This window comes from Micropterus salmoides, unplaced genomic scaffold (assembly GCF_014851395.1).
Source record: "Micropterus salmoides isolate LMB-PRFRI ecotype aquatic unplaced genomic scaffold, ASM1485139v1 Ms_hic_scaffold_3050, whole genome shotgun sequence".
Taxonomy (NCBI): Eukaryota; Metazoa; Chordata; class Actinopteri; order Centrarchiformes; family Centrarchidae; genus Micropterus; species Micropterus salmoides.
In genome coordinates, this window is record NW_024042319.1 from 1 (window position 1) to 18,185 (window position 18,185).

General features: G+C 40.1%; 1 protein-coding gene and 1 long non-coding RNA gene across 3 annotated transcripts; one reads left to right on the forward strand and one right to left on the reverse strand.

Annotated features, from left to right (window-relative positions):
• The first annotated feature begins 231 nt into the window (after positions 1-231).
• On the forward strand, positions 232-4,107 carry LOC119883964. The gene is made up of 2 exons (XR_005440892.1): positions 232-1,301; positions 1,652-4,107. It is a non-coding gene; the product is annotated as an uncharacterized LOC119883964 (long non-coding RNA).
• On the reverse strand, positions 1,760-12,119 carry LOC119883963 (23 kDa integral membrane protein-like). Of its 2 annotated transcripts, XM_038694455.1 has the most exons (9): positions 12,044-12,119; positions 7,908-7,985; positions 7,696-7,821; positions 6,346-6,420; positions 5,294-5,389; positions 5,002-5,118; positions 4,874-4,921; positions 4,555-4,638; positions 1,760-1,919 (listed from the first exon to the last, which is right to left on the reverse strand). In XM_038694455.1, the coding sequence occupies exons 1-9, from the start codon at positions 12,101-12,103 to the stop codon at positions 1,779-1,781; spliced, it is 825 nt and encodes a 274-aa protein (XP_038550383.1). In that variant the 5' UTR covers positions 12,104-12,119; the 3' UTR covers positions 1,760-1,778. The 2 variants fall into 2 exon arrangements, with proteins under 2 accessions (XP_038550383.1, XP_038550384.1); XM_038694456.1 differs by lacking the exon at positions 4,555-4,638.
• Between the last annotated feature and the right edge of the window lie 6,066 nt (positions 12,120-18,185).

An 18,185-nucleotide genomic window follows, 5' to 3' on the forward strand; every position in this document is an offset into this window, starting at 1 on the left:
GTGTGGTCATGTTTTGTATCTTTTGTAGTTGTTTTGTGTCTCTGTGTGGTCGTGTTTTGTATCTTTTGTAGTTGTTTGGTGTCCCTGTGTGGTCATGTTTTGTATCTTTTGTAGTTGTTTGGTGTCTCTGTGTGGTCGTGTTTTGTATCTTTTGTAGTTGTTTGGTGTCTCTGTGTGGTCGTGTTTTGTATCTTTTGTAGTTGTTTTGTGTCTCTGTGTGGTCGTGTTTTGTATCTTTTGTAGTTGTTTTGTGTCCCTGTGTGGTCGTGTTTTGTATCTTTTGCAGTTGTTTTGTGTCTCTTTGTAGATGTTTCGTATCTCTGCAGTATTTCTGTGTCTCTTTGGAACTTAAATGCTTTGTCTGCAGTATTTCCGTCACACTGTAGTTGTTTTATGTCTCTGTGTGGTCGTGTTTTGTATCTTTGTAGTAATTGTGCATCTCTAAGATGTCTTTCTGTCTCTTCTTGTAGTAATTTTGTGTCTCTTTGTAGTCGTTTGACTTTCAGGGGGCCCTTGAGAGGCCCCTGGGCCTGTGCTCGGTAGCACGGTTCAGTAATCCTTCCTGTCTACATGCCCTGTCAGACTGTTAGACTGTGCTTTGGAGTGAGTGATCTTCTTTGTTTGCACATGCATCTGATGACCTAATACATGACAAACAGGTTTAACGGCTGCTTGATAATAAGTTTTCTTATAAACTACTTTTCCTGTTAAGAAAGGATGAAGAGATACGAGCACAGAGAGAAAGATCATGAACAACAGTGAGCTGGTGGAGAAAAAATAAATAATGGGAAGTGAACCTATTGAACCTGGTTTGAAGGAAAAATCCATCCATCGCCAAACGCTTATCCTGCGTACAGGGTCGCAGGGGGCTGGAGCCAATCCCAGCTGACGTCAAGCGAAAGAAGGAAAAATGTGGTTCAAAATACTACTGTGGAAACCCATAAACTCCAGCTCCTGGCTCGTTTCTGGAAAGCAGTTGTGTTTCTGTAAGGGGAGGGGAGGTGTAGTAACTCACTGCAGAGGAATGTGACTGAAGCAAGCTCCAGGAGACCAGTGTGTAGCTGAGAGAAAAAAAGAAGCTTATTCTTGAGAAACACAATAACCTTTGTTTTGTAACTGCTGAGGGTGAAAGCTGAACTGCTGATGTGTTTTTGTTTGATCGGTGTCTTGCAATGTCTTGGCTTTCATCCAGTACAGTTGCAGGAAGTGACTCACATGGTCTTTGTGGTGTTACATGTGCAGACAGGTTGCGATGAGGTGTGAAAGGACGTTCATGCCAACTTCATGCAACGATTAGTCAGGTGAGAGTGTGAGCAGGACTTTTCACTCTTAAGAAGCAAATCGACTCTTTATTTTCCTGACATGTTTACATTTGCACTCCTTTTAAAACTCCTACGTTTTTCTCTATTAACATTAAACATTCATGGCTAAATAAGCAACATACAAAAAACAAACAACTTTCATCAGACTTAAATTCTGTTCATGTGGGATCCCAGTAGTTCAGACCCCGAGAGAGCTAGAAGCTTCTGGAGCAGCCTGAGCCTCATGCCCTTTATTTATATATATATATATATATATATATATATATATATATATATATATAAAAAGCTATTTTAATTAGTTATTCATTTTGCTGAAATGTATCTGACAGGTAAACATCAGTATTTGGACCCTCAACAAACAGTCCAGTCCTCCTCGCACCATCTTGGCTAAGGTAAAAGAAAAGCAGAGGAATATCTTGAAGCTGTTTCGCATCATGGTTTAAGTTCTGAAGCCGCCTACTCTGCCAGGTTGTCCAGCTGCTGGTAGGCAGGCGGCTGGTCGATGAACATCACTGGTACAAACAGCGGCATGTTCGGCCTGTCGGAGGTGTTGTACATCTGGTAGATCATCAGTGAAGACAGCACCGAGCCCAGCAGCTGCAGGGAAACACACTTAAGAGTTAATTTTGACACTTTCACTTGCAAGCATGCTTGCTAATCCTCTTTCTACAGAGTCAGATTAGTTTAATCTCCAGTACAAAGTAAAGTCTTGGGTGTGTTCAGCCTAAAGACTGAAAGCACAGGGAAACTGCTGGTGTAGCTTTGTTAAAAAGGGAAAACAAGTCCAAGTCTGTCTGATTTACATGTTGTGTCCAGGGCTGCAGCCAGGGTTTAGAAATGAGCCCAGACCTTTTGTTTCTTTTAATAGAGCTTATTTATAGCAATTCATACCAAAATGCATACAAAAAAGGATTAGAGTTTTCTTTAATGATCAGAGAGGCCGCTGTCAGTCATTTAAACCAGTGGTTCTCAAAGTGGGGATCCCCATGGGTCTTTTTACTATAATTCCATTCATTAGTAACTCAATGACAGAATGTATGACTATTTTGGTCATGAGTTTCATATATTTTCATTAATTAAACATCTAAAAACCCAATATCCTATTTTAATTTGTGTCCGTTAAGGGTTCCTTGATGTGAAAACGTTTTCACGGCACGGTTATGTCACAGCAAATATCATGGGACATAGTAAACGTGACAGAGGAAACTCTTCAGAGGAAACAGAATTCAACTTCTATAATCCACGTTCAGACGCTCTGACGGAGCTCAGGATTGATCAGGAGGACGGCTGCTTTACTCAGAACAGTTTCACTGGATGAACCTGGACTGTGTGAGAGACCTTTTGAATGTGGAGAAGAACATGAATTAACATTAGACCCTGACTGATCCTGGGGCGTGTCAGGAGATTTAGATATGATGTTATGTTGCTGTACCTTGTGTGTAAATGCACACTGTGTCTCGCTTCACCTTATTTCACACATGTTTTTTATTAGAATTTTTCTTGATAAGATCTAGCCTATTTGTAAAGACTCCGGGCCTCTGTGACCTCATAGCTGGTTACGGCCATGGGCGTATCCTGTTTGTTGAATGGTGTGACAAATGGATATTGTGGTTGAAGCTTCTCGGCTATCAGGACACCACATGTAGATAAAAGATGTGGTTTTATTTTTATTTTGGAATTAGACGTCATTCGACACCACAACAACTACTGGATCGTTGCCTCTAATGCCGGCCGCATACCAGAGGATAAATGGGCCAAGTTTGGGTTTGACTCGCCCCTTCCCACAGATTATTGGCCCAAAAGATCCTGTAGTGTGAGCGATATAATCTTAAAATCACCGACTGGATCACCGGCTCCCTGATTTTGAATCGTAGTATGGGTGCTATTGATAAGATTACCGTAAAACATTGATTAATAGCCCAGGCTTTTATTTGCTAAAATCACTGAATTGACCCTGCCTATATTTGGGTCTTTAATTTCTTTTGCACAAAACTAAATGGGCTACTGTGAAAACAGTTTATTTATTTCAAAGAGTATGAATATTACTTGTATTAAAAATATCTAAAATAATAACAAATACACTAATTCATTTGATCTAGCTCCGAGAGACGGCTTATGCGCTTTTAATTTGTAGGCAGCAACGTAAGGACAAAAACAACAGGGTGCAGGATGAGAGAAGTTAGCAGACAGAGAGCGACGGACTTCACGTGACAGGATTCACAACTTGGATTCATTTTTCTGAAAAGCTGATTCTTTTGACAGACTAAGGGAAGATAAATAATCACGGAACGGACACATTTAGATTTAACGAGCGCTTCAAAGGTAACAGGAGTCGGCACTTTTTTTTCTTTTCTTCTCTTGTCCCACAGCAGGCCAGGAAAGGAGGGAGGCGGCTATCTGGGACTCTGCTATTAATTGAAGTTTTACAGTATGTCTCTAAACTCCTCACGCTATGGGTGTGAATCAGAAACCTGTAACATCCAATGAGGGCGAGCTGACAGGGAAGCGTCACCAGCGTGTTGTGTATCTGCTCGTGCTATAAAATGTATAAACCCACGTGGTGATTTCTTTTTCTCAGCCTCGAGTTCATCCACAGTTTGATTCTCTTTTTTTGTTTTTGCAACCAGCTGACGACGACAGTCTGCCTCCATGTTTGTTTCTGTCCTAAGTCATTTTTGATCCCTGGGACCGCCACTCTGAAACCGTTTGGTATAAACGCCGAGTGTGGGGTCCTGCGCCTGAACTGAATCATCTGGTGTTCTTAAGATTAAAATCTTAAAAATGTCGTTATGTCTTTGGTATCTCACGTTTTTAAAAATCATTTTACATGTGAAAATCCTCTAGTGTGCACCACGCATAACGCAAACAAATTGTACGAAGAAGAAATTAAGCCCTAACTAGTTAGCTTCAGTGTCTTAACCACCAGTTCTAGTCAACAAACGCCATCTTACTCTTTGATACAACATGTAAATCATTTACAGTCATTGCGCCCAGCTAGCCAAGCAGTTTCTTGCTGCTTGCGATCTTTGTGCTAAGCTAGGCTAAACACATCCTGGACCCATGTCTGCTTAAGATGTGCAGAGAACAAACAGATATCCATCTTCTCATCTGACTCACAGCATCCAATAAAACATATATATTTACTTTTAGTTATTCTCTGTCATGGCTGAGAGAAAAGTTATTTTGTTTAATATTAGTGGTGGGTCTAAAAATCCCAAAACATTCAACCCACCGCCAGGGCGAACAGAGTGAAGAAGACGCCCAGTATGATGTTAGCACTTCTTGTAACAGAGGACAGGAGGAGAGGGAAGCAGTTCTGGTGATGGGAGGAGAGAAAGGAGCCACAGTTCACCCACGTTACAGAAAAACACATGTTTTTATTTACACTCCGTGGTATCTAGTAAGTCTATATGGTGAGAATAAGAAGTCCTGTCCTTCTGATCTCCAAAAAGTTCCTGTTTGAGGTTAAAAGCAACCTCCACCATGCTCTTACTGCTTCACAGGCATAAGAGCATGATGAGACTGTTAATAATCATCTTTTGTCCACTGACCTGTCTGAAGACAGACTTCTTCTCCCAGAAAAGGTTGAACACAAAGTTCTGGAACAGAAACACAAAGAAACTCAGTGGTCTGGTTTTGTTCATGTAGACTTACAAAAATGTGTTTTAATAATACAGACTCCGTATCTGATGGAGTGACACTTTCCCTGCAGCTCCTTCTCCTCCTGGTTGCACAGACAGGAGCCGGGGATGTTCCCGTTCCAGTCCTCATGACTGAACAGGCCACAGCAGTGCAGCTAAACACAAGAGAAGAAGAGCTAGTGCCCCCTACAGGCCGCAGTGTTCATTACAACACACAGAGATTTATATCCATCCTCTCACATGACTCTTAAAGAGAAAGCTAATTATTTACCAAAATATTATTGTAATGTGAAAACACACACTGTGTCTGTGCGTGTGCGAGCATCTTACTGATTTCTGCAGAGCTTCAGCCTGATTCTTGATGTCGTCTGAAGCCTGATCCAGTGGAAGAAACGAACGCCACCTTTCCTCCATCACACTCGCCAACTACAAACACACATCGCAAATTAAATGAAAGACACTGGGGCTGCAACTGATGATAATAAGGAGGAGTTTATCCAGTAAAACAGTCAGTCAATTGTTTAGTAACTCAGTTACTTAATTTGTCTTTAAAATGTCAGAAAAAAAGGTAAAAAATTAAATCAAACTTGTGAAAATAGGGCCCCAAATAGCAAAATTACCCTTTAACAGCACCAGAAAGCCATGGTGAAAGTCGTATTGGATGTAAGTAAAGGTAGCACAGTGGAAAAATACTCCATTACAAGTAAAAGTCAGCATTCAATATCTTGCTGAAGTAAAAGAATTATTATCATCAAAATGTGCATAAAGTATTGGAAGTAAAAGTAAGCACCTGTCTGATGCGTTAACATGTAAGCAGATGGACCTGCAGGTGAAACTCATTCCTTGCATGACGTCCTCTACAGTGGACAGATATTTGGAAGCCATTTTGAGCCATAAATATATTTTGGAAAAGGTTTCAAATTTAAAAATTACTTTGTGATTTATGAATTCATTCATGAAATAGATAAACTGATGCTGTAATTAGACATTAAAGACATTTATTTGCTTTGAACATTGGCCTACGATCATCAGAACACAACAACAGACTGGGTAATAAAATTGAAAGGTTTAGTTGAATTAAAAACATATAAATAGGATTAGGGAAAATATTATCACTGAATGAAATGTCTTTCAAATTTCAAAAACTGGCACCAAAGTTGTTAAATTGGATCTGCAGGTGATGTGGCGTTACCACGTTGAGGTCATCCAGGAGCTTCTTTATGAGCTTATATTTACAGAATTCATAAAATACTACATACATTTCAGGGATACATTCATATTAACAGATTGACATACTGTTTGCTAAGGTTTTAGCTGCAGTCTTGTTAAGAGTCAGGGCAGGGAGTTTGCTGTAGACTCTTAGAAACAGTCAGGGTTGTTACCTTGGGTCGGGCTTTGGCAGCAGAGACTCCAGCTTGGAGCATCAGCAGACTTCCAATGACCGTACACACCAGGAACTGCAGAGAAAATGAAACCAGAAGTCATCATAAGAAAGAAGATCCATGTAGTTTTTCTCTTTTTGGTTTTGAATGAAATGTTTGGGGTGGAGGCAAATTTAAAGTTAGGTTTAAAGTTATCAATAACCACTATCAGGTTTGTTGGAACCAAACGTTTGTACAAATTTCAGCCTGCAGGACACCGGACATCTGTCCCGACATCAGTTTTTAAACCTTTCACGCTGCACTCCTCCTGCTGGTGGGTTTGGATGCGAGTGAGTCTGTCTGATTGGCTATGAATTGAAGACAGAATTGTAAGCCATCACACTTTGGCCCAGTTGGAGGCCCCCGTTACACAAGGGAACGTTCTGATTGGTAAGATTTTTAGAGTCTGTCCCTAAGTGACACATGTGATGGCAGAGAATTGTTTTTTCTTCTCCTTCTAATTTGTTATGCAAGTACTAATAGTACTATTTTATATTATTATTATTATTATGTCTTATATATTGTTTTTAATCTTTAACCTGTTCTTTTATTATTATACTCATTATTGTAGTCTGTCCACATCAGGGTCAGGGAGGTGAAGTTGTTTTATTGTTTTTCTTACTAGCTGTGACAGCGATCTTTGTTCCCCAAAACATAGAAACCCAGACTTTGTAAATGATCATGCAGCCCTTTGCTCTGGGCCAGACGTTAGTGACTGTCCTAGGTCCTCTGATCCATCTGCATATGAGTTTTAATACTTCTCTGTTTATTCTCTTTTAATAATCAATTCTTCAAAAGACAATGGTTTGTTGTAACTCAATGATTTGCTCAATCCCTCACCAGGAATACCACAATTTTCCACGACAACACATAAAGACAGAACCTGGGGAAAAGGACTTTTGTTATACAAACATCGTACTGTCTCTGTTACTACCAACGTTCCCGGCTCAGAGGCTGATCAAATCAGACCCCCCTTTCCGGCTCCGTACCTTTCATTTAGCGCGGCAAGCCGGCATATTGGCGTAATAATTCGGGAAAATAAGGCAGTGAAGTCGCAACAACAAGTTCACTGCTCACTAAATATACACAGTGCAGCAGATACGAGTCACCGCGATCCTGATTGACAGGTAGCGGCTTGTCAGTTCCCACCGTGTCGTTTGTTGTTTTCTGATGATAAATTCGGTGCTTTCTTTGTTAGAAATAAACTACACTGATCATTTAAGTATCTCAGGGTTTCATGTCCTCCTGTGCACCGCAAGTGACCTGGACTGTTAGTGGTCACTACATTTAGTTTCTGAGGTTTCTGCTCACCACAGTCAGAGTTACCCGGTTCTTCTTAAAGGCTCCATAGGCTCCCAAGATGGCGATCGCCATGATAACAGAGCCAGCGATGTAGAGGACAACTGTAGTGTAGCGACTGGTTCTCTGAACTTCAACCTGCATTTTGGAGAGTTGGTTGGCCGGTTAGTGATGTGCAATGATTTTGGGTGTGTCTCCAGTGATAGCTGGTGTTTCCGTCTTACGTCTTCTCCTCCATGCAAGTCGTCCAGCGACGGAGACAGCAGAGCCAAGGAGACGATGATGATGAGTCCACCACAGATCTAAGACATAAGAGGACAGGAGGAAAACTACCACAATCTATATCAAAGACAGATGTGGAAATAATTTAATGACAAAATAACCAGTCAACAATGAACCTGTACCTTTTCAAGACTGCATTCCCCAGTTAACATCCTTTCCCTCTCTCCCCTCCTTTTCTTTTTAATTAATTACTTTTATCTTTCCCCCATCCATCCATCCATCCATCATCAACTGCTTATCCTGCGTACAGGGTCGCGAGGGGCTGGAGCCAATCCCAGCTGACCTCAGGCGAAAGGCCAGGTACACCCTGGACAGGACGCCAGTCCATCGCAGGTTAATCTTTCCCCCAATAAAGATCATTTAAAAAGCGCTATATAAATCTAATTTATTATTATTATCATTTCTACTTCTTGTTCTTCTTATTTGTGTGAATTCTGTTGGAATGTTGTTTTTTTCTTTTAGACCTGTGCAAAGGTACAAATATTTTGGGGAAAAATCTGGTGAATCGCACAACAGATTCTTGGGCTGCAGATCCCATTGACATAAGTGTCACTCTATTTGACAAAAGGAATAAGAAATGACAGAAAACCCTATAAAATATTTACTGCAGCAGCAAATAAAGCTTGCAATAGGCATAGGCCGATCCACCTACCGAGGAGAACTGGCTGTAAATCATCGAAGAGATGCACAAGATGGAAAGACTTTTCTTTTAAAACTGAGAAAATATTTATACATTGTGAGGATAATACAGTGGGTACGGAAAGTATTCAGACCCCTTTAAATTTTTCACTCTTTTTTTCATTGCAGCCATTTTCCAAAAATCAAAAAAGTTCATTTTATTTCTCAGTAATGTACACTCAGCACCCCATCTTGACAGAAAAAAACAGAAATGTAGAAATTTTTGCAAATTTATTAAAAAAGAAAAACTGAAATATCACATGGTCATAAGTATTCAGACCCTTTGCTCAGTATTTAGTAGAAGCACCCTTTTGATCTAATACAGCCATGAGTCGTTTTGGGAAAGATGCAACAGGTTTTCACATCTGGATTTGGGTATCCTCTGCCATTCCTCCTTGCAGATCCTCTCCAGTTCTGTCAGGTTGGATGGTAAACGTTGGTGGACAGCCATTTTCAGGTCTCTCCAGAGATGCTCAATTGGGTTTAAGTCAGGGCTCTGGCTGGGCCATTCAAGAACAGCCACGGAGTTGTTGTGAAGCCACTCCTTCGTTATTTTAGCGGTGTGCTTAGGGTCATTGTCTTGTTGGAAGGTAAACCTTCGGCCCAGTCTGAGGTCCAGAGCACTCTGGAAAAGGTTTTCGGCCAGGATATCCCTGTACTTGGCCGCATTCATCTTTCCCTCGATTGCAACCGGTCGTCCTGTCCCTGCAGCTGAAAAACACCCCCACAGCATGATGCTGCCACCACCATGCTTCACTGTTGAGACTGTATTGGACAGGTGATGAGCAGTGCCTGGTTTTCTCCACACATACCGCTTAGAATTAAGGCCAAAAAGTTCTATCTTGGTCTCATCAGACCAGAGGATCTTATTTATCACCATCTTGGAGTCCTTCAGGTGTTTTTTAGCAAACTCCATGCGGGCTTTCATGTGTCTTGCACTGAGGAGAGGCTTCCGTCGGGCCACTCTGCCATAAAGCCCCGACTGGTGGATTGCTGCAGTGATGGTTGACTTACTACAACTTTCTCCCATCTCCCGACTGCATCTCTGGAGCTCAGCCACAGTGACCTTTGGGTTCTTCTTTACCTCTCTCACCAAGGCTCTTCTCCCCCGATAGCTCAGTTTGGCCGGACGGCCAGCTCTAGGAAGGGTTCTGGTCGTCCCAAACGTCTTCCATTTGAGGATTATGGAGGCCACTGTGCTCTTAGGAACCTTAAGTGCAGCAGAAATTTTTTTGTAACCTTGGCCAGATCTGTGCCTTGCCACAATTCTGTCTCTGAGCTCTTCAGGCAGTTCCTTTGACCTCATGATTCTTATTTGCTCTGACATGCACTGTGAGCTGTAAGGTCTTATATAGACAGGTGTGTGGCTTTCCTGATCAAGTCCAATCAGTATAATCAAACACAGCTGGACTCAAATGAAGGCGTAGAACCATCTCAAGGATGATCAGAAGAAATAGACAGCACCTGAGTTAAATATGAGTGTCACGGCAAAGGGTCTGAATACTTATGACCATGTGATATTTCAGTTTTACTTTTTTAATAAATTTGCAAAAATTTCTACATTTCTGTTTTTTTCTATCAAGATGGGGTGCTGAGTGTACATTACTGAGAAATAAAATGAACTTTTTTGATTTTTGGAAAATGGCAGCAATGAAACAAAGAGTGAACAATTTAAAGGGGTCTGAATACTTTCCGTACCCACTGTATATTTGTTGGAATACGTGGCTGCACTTTTCTTTGCCAGTCATGGATAATTATTTGCAAATGAACTAGAGATGCAGTCCATAATCCATACTATATAATGTTTGTCCGTCCTGCTGCCCCAGATACTCAGTAGAGCCGACTAGAGCACACGTGGATTCATCAGCCGCTGAAAATAATCCCCAACATATGCACTACTTCCTCCTGTCTGATAGAAACTACAGCAAGCAGCTGTTTTAGGAAATGACTGAGCCTTTTTAAACATGAACTCATATATCTGTGAGGTGTTGTTTGAGTCTGCACATGAGATTTGTTATATATATGATGGTATGAGTATGAGCGAATGTACATGCGTGTTTATATATGAGTATACATACTTGTTTCTGCTTTTCTGTTTTAATCTCTTAGAATCCTGTTAAGAACTTTCAATTGCACAAATTTGCATTTGTATAAAATGAAGCCTACAGCTGAAACCAATAGTTGATTCATTGATTAGCTGGAAAAAATGCTTTTGCTGCTTTTGTTTTGTTTTATATCAGTGTAAACTGAAAATCTTGGGCTTTGGTCTTTTGGTTGAACAAAACAAGATGTTTGAAGATGTCCCCTTTGCTATATTTTGACATTTCATAGTCCAAAAAACTTACTGGAAAAATCACAAGATAAATTGATATTAAAAATAATTGTTAGTTGCAGCCCTAATGGTGGAAAAACAAATACAGACGAACTGTTTCACTGTTGTAAACAGAGAGCAGCTGGTAAGTTTCAATTTACACTGAAGCTTGGGGCTCTTTGCAGACCTGATACAGCTCTGCTGAGGTCATCTGTAATATTTTCCATTTATCAAACTGACCGTAAATCAGTCAGTTTGACATAAAGTGAGTCACATGACTCTTTCAGGGCAGGCAGGTTTATTTGTGTAGCACATTTCGACAACAAGTCAAAGTGCTAAACATGAAACAAAGACTAAATGTAAAAGCAACATAGGGTAATATAAAAAGACATTTTAATTCAACTAAGATAGAAAACAAACAAACAGACAGTAAAAGTTACAATGCAGTGTAAAATATTAATCTAAAAGCCTGGAATTTAATAAAAGGCAGGGGCAAAATGACAAAGTCTTTAGCTGTGATTTAAAGCAGACCTGCAGTTTTCTAGGGGGTTTGGTCCAGATATATGGAGCATAAAAATGAAACGCTGCTCCTCCAGGTTAAGCTTTGACTCTGGGGACAGAGAGCAGACCTGATCCCAGACAACTTGAGAGGTCTGGATGGATCAGAAATGTATTTTGACCCAAAACCATTCAGTGCTTTATAAACCAACGGCTGTATTTTAAAAATTCATTGACAGACAGGAAGCCAGTGTAAAGACCTCAGAACTGGAGAGATACTCCTTGTTGGTCTTAGTGAGGGCTTGAGCAGCAGGCTGACTTTGTAATTGGCTTAATGTGGCCATGACTATGGATTTGGCTTGTGTTTTTTAACGTAAAAACAAACAAACAATCAATCAATAACAGTGAAATGCAAAGCCCTGTTCCGGTTTGTTTAAACCCTGACTCATAAATGCACCTCCTGTATTTCACCAGCAGAGGTCATTAATGTTCTCTCTGTTTCAGCTGCAAGTCATCATCACTGTTCTCCTCTGTGCACTTTGTATCTTCTCAAAAAACACAAGTAGCCTGCTTTAAAATCCAGTTACTCACCCCGAAGAAGACGTTGAAGCTGATGAAGAGGCACCTGAGCCAGGGGTTTACCAGAGGCATGTTGCTGCTGCTGGTTAGAGGAAAAACATCCAAATGGACAGTGATGTTGACCTGAGTTGACTGTTGTTCGGAGCAGGTTATGAAAGTGAAACGAGGAGACAGATGATGGGCAGGGCTTCCTGCAAAAGATGGGAGGTAGAGGAAGCTGCTTCAGGATAAGATATTGAGGAGGAGATGAGCTTCACTCTCCAAAGAACAATGAAATGTCTATAAAGAGTCTCATAGTAGTTATCCAAGGTGGGTTAAAATCAAGGGGATCTGGACTGGGTTGAAGAGGCTCGAAGATTTTTCACCTCTCATCCAAGAGGCTTCTTTAGCTCTGACTGACTGGAAGGTCTTGAACCGGGAGGACAGATGGATCGAAAGAGGACTGAAAAAAACCATTTACACCAGAGTAGAGAAACCATCTCTCAACATGGGAGGACGGCTGAGACACCTCACTTACAATGCTGTCCTTTCATCCCTTCCCAGGAAACTGAAAAAAACGCTCACATTTGGCCTCATGTGACAATGCAATACAATAACCAGGAGCAATAACGAACCAAGCGGTATCCATCACCTTCATACCGACCCCACAGTGGTTAAATAACTGGGACTCCCTGCCAGGAAGTCTTGGATGAGAGGAGATAATCTTCAAGTGTCTTCAACCCAGTCCAGTAACCCTTGATTTAACCCAGCCTTCAAAAACTATGACCTGGATGACTGAGACTCTTCACAGACATTGTAAAAGTGGATTTTTCTGTTTGGATTTCATTGTTCTTTGGAGAGTGAGGCTCGTCTCCTCCTTAATATCTAATAGGATGTAATGATGGCCTAGATGCTGAAATTAAAGTCTGGCGTTGATAATGTAAAGGATTAATCACCAGAGCTGTGGACTCGAGTCACGTTCAACTTGCCAAAATCAAGACTTGCAACTCGTGACTTCACTTGGACTTGAGGCTTTTGACTTGAATTGACTTAATACCCTCCCCAAGTCCAAATATAAATTATCATGTACATAAAACTATGCAGCGCATTAACACTTCATTTAATTCATGAAATTATACATTTGTTGTGTGAAACTGAGCCTCAGCCTTTTTCTTAAAGCAGGTTAATGCTTTAATCAATAATTTAACTCTTGTTAAAAATAAGAAATTGTATTAAATTTGGTGAAGAAAACATTATGACTTGTTTAGGACTCGAAACTCGGATCACGACTCGGACCTGCTTGTCTGGACTTGGGACTTGAGTTGAAACTTTGTGACTTTGTAAAAGAAGGATTTGGTCCCATCTCTGTAAATCCAAAAAAACATTCCTGATGATCAGATGTGAGCAGACAAATTAAACAGAGTTAAGCATGCAGCTGGAAACCAACCCAGTTCATCCAAAACTGCTGAGGTTGGCACACAATGACAGAGAAAACAGCTAAATTAATTTTTTAAATAACAGATTAAGAGGCAAATCCTTAATATAAACTGAAAACAGACTTGTTAGCTCCTTTTTAATCGGCGAAATCAATTGTTTTATTATTATTTTATGTGGAGATACGGGCTAACGGTTGTCGTCAGTGGCGGCCATTTTGCCACAGGTTGAACTGTTTTAACTTTAATTACGTTAAGCTAGTGGTTATTTCTAACTGCCATAAATGTTATAATTGACTCATAATTACAACTACGGCCTGATGTGAATGCTTCTCCCCGCTTTACTGCGAGTAATTACGGTTTGTGTGATTTTACATATCACATTGTATTTTGATTGAGACGGTATAAAGTGACACGGCATTAGCATAGTTAGCTAAATTAGCTGTAGAGTAAATAACAAGCTGCTACTTCAGTATTGCTAGCTGAGGCTGCGGTGCTTTTATCACTTGGGAATCATATTAAAATTTCCAAATTTCCATCATCAATAGTTGACGTGGACGTTTCCCCCACTTTGCTGCTTAGGGTTAAATTAGGAGTTGATGTTATGTTAGCCTAAACGGGCATTAGCATGTTAATGTAACATGCTAATTTTGAGCATAGTGGCTATATTAGCATTAACAAGCGTTAATGCTAATGTGGCTATATTAGCATTAACGCTTCTGTTCGAGGTCACGTTAAGTTATTATATCGTGAATCGAAGTTTCGAAGATTTTGACTTGTTGGTGGCTCAACGTAAACATTTTGGGGGACAGTTTGATTATTTATAAACTGTAACTTTACACTTTTATTTTTATCGATCTGTAGCTTTGTTGTTATAGACAACTATTAACGTTATCGACACTGCCCGGCTGCTAACATGGCTAAAAAATAAAACAAACTGACAAATAAAATAAAATTAACCAGGAAACACACACACACACACACACAGATAGATTTATTGTCATCAAATCTTGACTAAATGTCCTCTTCCTCTCTCTTCATCATCACCACCAGCCTCCACCTGAACCACATCTCGCCAAACACCTCCCTGTTGTCTCTGAATGTCAGGCGGAGCTGCTCCTGCTGCATAGCGGCTGTTCCTGCTATAGCCAGGCCGCTGGAGGACATCGAAGGGCGGGGAAGGAGCCTCGCAGGGAACCGGTGTTGGAGCGTCTCTCTGGAGCTCTGGCGGCGTCTCCTCCCTCATGCTGCGGACCTACAGATAGAAGTACGGAAATATACACCGGCTGCTTTCCTTGATGCATTTTAATAACAACACTGAGAGAATCTGCAGGACCCGATTTATTTCAGTTTGAGCTGCAGAAAGGAAGAATGGGTCGCAGAGGAGGAGCAGGATTTCTCTCCATGTTTCTTGTCTTCTGTCTAATATGGACACAGCTGCTGATCACAGGTAAGCGTCTGTTATCTCAATATTGCCTCCAACAAGACATACTAACTGCAAAAGTGCACAAATGGCACGATGGTTTAGCTATTTCTTTTGGTAATTTAATAGTCTTCTCTCAGTTGCATTATAAAAATGACCAGAAAACGCTGGTAACAGCTCCTCAAATGCGAACATTTGTTTGTTTTTAACCCGAACATCCGTGTTGCTCCAGATAAAATAAGCAAAATAACATCTTTAACTTGTGATGGCAATTTAAAGGTATTTTATCATATAGTTTCTATTTAATTCTTAAATAATATTTGTTACAGCCTAATACAGTATGTGGAGAAATGCCCCCAGAATATGCTGTCTTCTCGTGTGTGTTTGTGTGTGTTAAAATATCCTACATGGTTGAAGAATTTGCCATAAAGTAGCTCAAGATAAAGTCAACACACATTGATGATCATTTCTACTATTGATACAGGAATAGTCCAAATTCAAATGTTCAGTTCTTAGAGGTCATACACCCCCCCCTATGTTTAAATGAGAACATAAATCTTCACACTGAATCAGCTGGAACCAGATAATGTTTGTGTTTTTTTATTATGAAACTGGTGCTGAAGACCTTTCCTGTGGATAGACCTCCTGAGGTTTAAAGCTCAATGCTTAATTAACAGTTAATATTTTAACCAAAACAACAGATTTAAACATTTTAACACCTCTTATGATTATTTAAAACTGCAGCACAATAAACACAGATAAACCCTCTGCAGCCTCAGGGCTGTTAAATGCCACGTTTCCTGTGTGAAAACTCAGAAACTGAATCCAGGTCAGACTAAACCACTAGACTGAGATCTTATAAAACTGAATGCCTAATTGGCTCCCAGGTGCAGCTCCTTCAATGACCTTTAGATGCCGACTGTATTGATGTGAGTGCAAAAAGCCAAACAAGTGGAGCTCTCTCGATTTTCATAATGTTTCCTTTTTTAAAACAAAAATAATACTAAATTGGTGATATACAGATATTTGTTTGTGTGCTTGATTTACCAAGTGTCCCAGCTCTTGTCCCAGACTGCAGCTAAAGATTATTTTCATTGCTGATTAATCTGTTTTTGTTCTCGATTAATCGATTAGCTGTTAAGTCTATAATGTGTCGATCAGTGTTTCCCAAAGCCCATGATGTTTTGTTTTGTCCACAACAATTCAGTTTTCTGTCATAAAGCAGGAAAGAAACCAGAAAACATTCACACTTTAAAAAGCTGGATTCAAATAAGTTTTGTTAAAAAATGACTCAAACTGATTAATCAATTATCCAAATAGTTGGTGATTAAATTTATAGTCGATAACTAATCGATTATTCGATTAACCGTTGCAGCTCTACCTGTCAGTGGCAGTTGTTACTTGCTCTGCGCCCTCGGCTCCTCCCAAGCCCCATCGCTTTACCCAAATTTAGATTTTCTTGCTCCAGATAGTTGCAGTCAGTAAACCCTTAACTCCACTGGTGCTTTCAGAAGGCTGTGAGTGATGTTACACCCACTTCAGTCAGCTTTTTAAGTGTTTTCCTTATCAGGCTAAACAGTAGCACACGCCAAATTAATAGGAAACTTGATTTTTGTGTGGCACTTTTTGAAACATAGAGCATGCATCAATCATGCATTATACATTTACATCTTCGTGAAATGGCTTAAAAAAACTTTACCGAACACCAGATGGATCATTTTTGTAACTGCAGGAAGGAGTCCACGTCTGTTGTGATGCACCAAACCACTTGTTTCATGCAATGGTTTTATTAAGTTCCTCAACTCATGCAAACCAGTCCTCTCTTTCCCCGCAAATTTAAACTCTGTATGCCACACAGAGTGGAATTTATGGGAATAATTTTTATGTAAGATAACATGAGGCGATGGACTGCAGTAGTACTAAAACAGTCAGCAGCTCACTGCGACTGAAATAATGTATATTATAGTGAAGGCATTATATTATGTGATGATAGTGACCAAATATCAGTTTATAATCAGGATCTGTCACATCTGGCCTGATCTCACAGATTGGCAGTGGTGGAAAGTAACTATGTACTTTTACTCAAGTACTGTACTTGGGTACAATTTTGAGGTACTTGTAATTTATTTAAATATTTTCTCCTACTTTATAATTCTACTCGACTGCATTTCAGTGAAATATTGACGACACTGAAATGTCCGATTCGGCAGTTAAGGGAAACTTTTTTTATTGTATTTGTGAAAATGCAAAAAAAAAAGACAATTTATCTGTAATTTTAGAATGGCTGCACGGTATTGGGGGGAAAAAAACCTGACATTGCAATTTGTTTTCTGTGATATTTATTGCGATATGAAAAAATACCAGATGACTTCAAGTGCTCCATTTGAAAAGAATTAAGCATCCTACAATTATTGGAGTGATTTTGCAGGGAAAATGCAGAGAAAATAAAAACAAATAAGCTGAAACTATCCTTTCTTGAGCTTTAATGCAGTAAATGTATTTTAAACCAAATAATAAAAGTGAAAGATCAGCTGTACACCAGCTTCCTAAGTGGTCAAGCCTTTACACAATGAGACATTATCTAACGTTACATCGCCGACAGCCTTCCTTTGCCATCAAACACCTCGGTCGAATCAGTTAATAAGTTCCGCTCATTGACATTTTGTTTTTTTGTAAAGAGCAGCCACATGGATTAAACGAGTTAGCAAACTCTAGCTGGTGGAAAAGTAAAGTTAGGACAGCTCAGCAGTTCTCCTGAAGTTAGGAGAGTTTATTTAAGATTTTACGGAGTTAGGATGCTTCTGTAAAACACTTTTCTTATCTAAAGTTAGGAAAGGAACATTGACTCAGGAACTGTTAATCTGTAACGGCCTTTTCCTAAATCAGTTCCTAACCCTTGTTACCATGGTTACCAAGCGGTTAGGATAGGAAGTTTCTGTAATACCTGGACTGTAATAATGAATATTGAGGCACAAACTGGAGCTGCTAGTATTTTCTACATAACACCTCCATGGTCCTGAGCTGTAACGGCCTCTTTAGGACAGTTAGCGTTATGTTCTTAACCACAGAAGTCAAAAGGCTTAATTTTTGAATGTTTATTAATTTTAATTTAGCTGTATAACGTTAGATGCAGACAGACAAACCCAGGTTGTTTTCTAGTGCGTCTCCCCACAGAGTTACCGGGTTAGCCCTCTCTAACTCGACCTGGGATTGGCTGACAGCTCCCACAGAGGCGAGGCCAACTCTTCTGTCCAATCAGAGCACAGCCCAGCTCAGCCTCGCACATAGCAACCAGGACGCTGCGGCTAGGAGAAAAGAA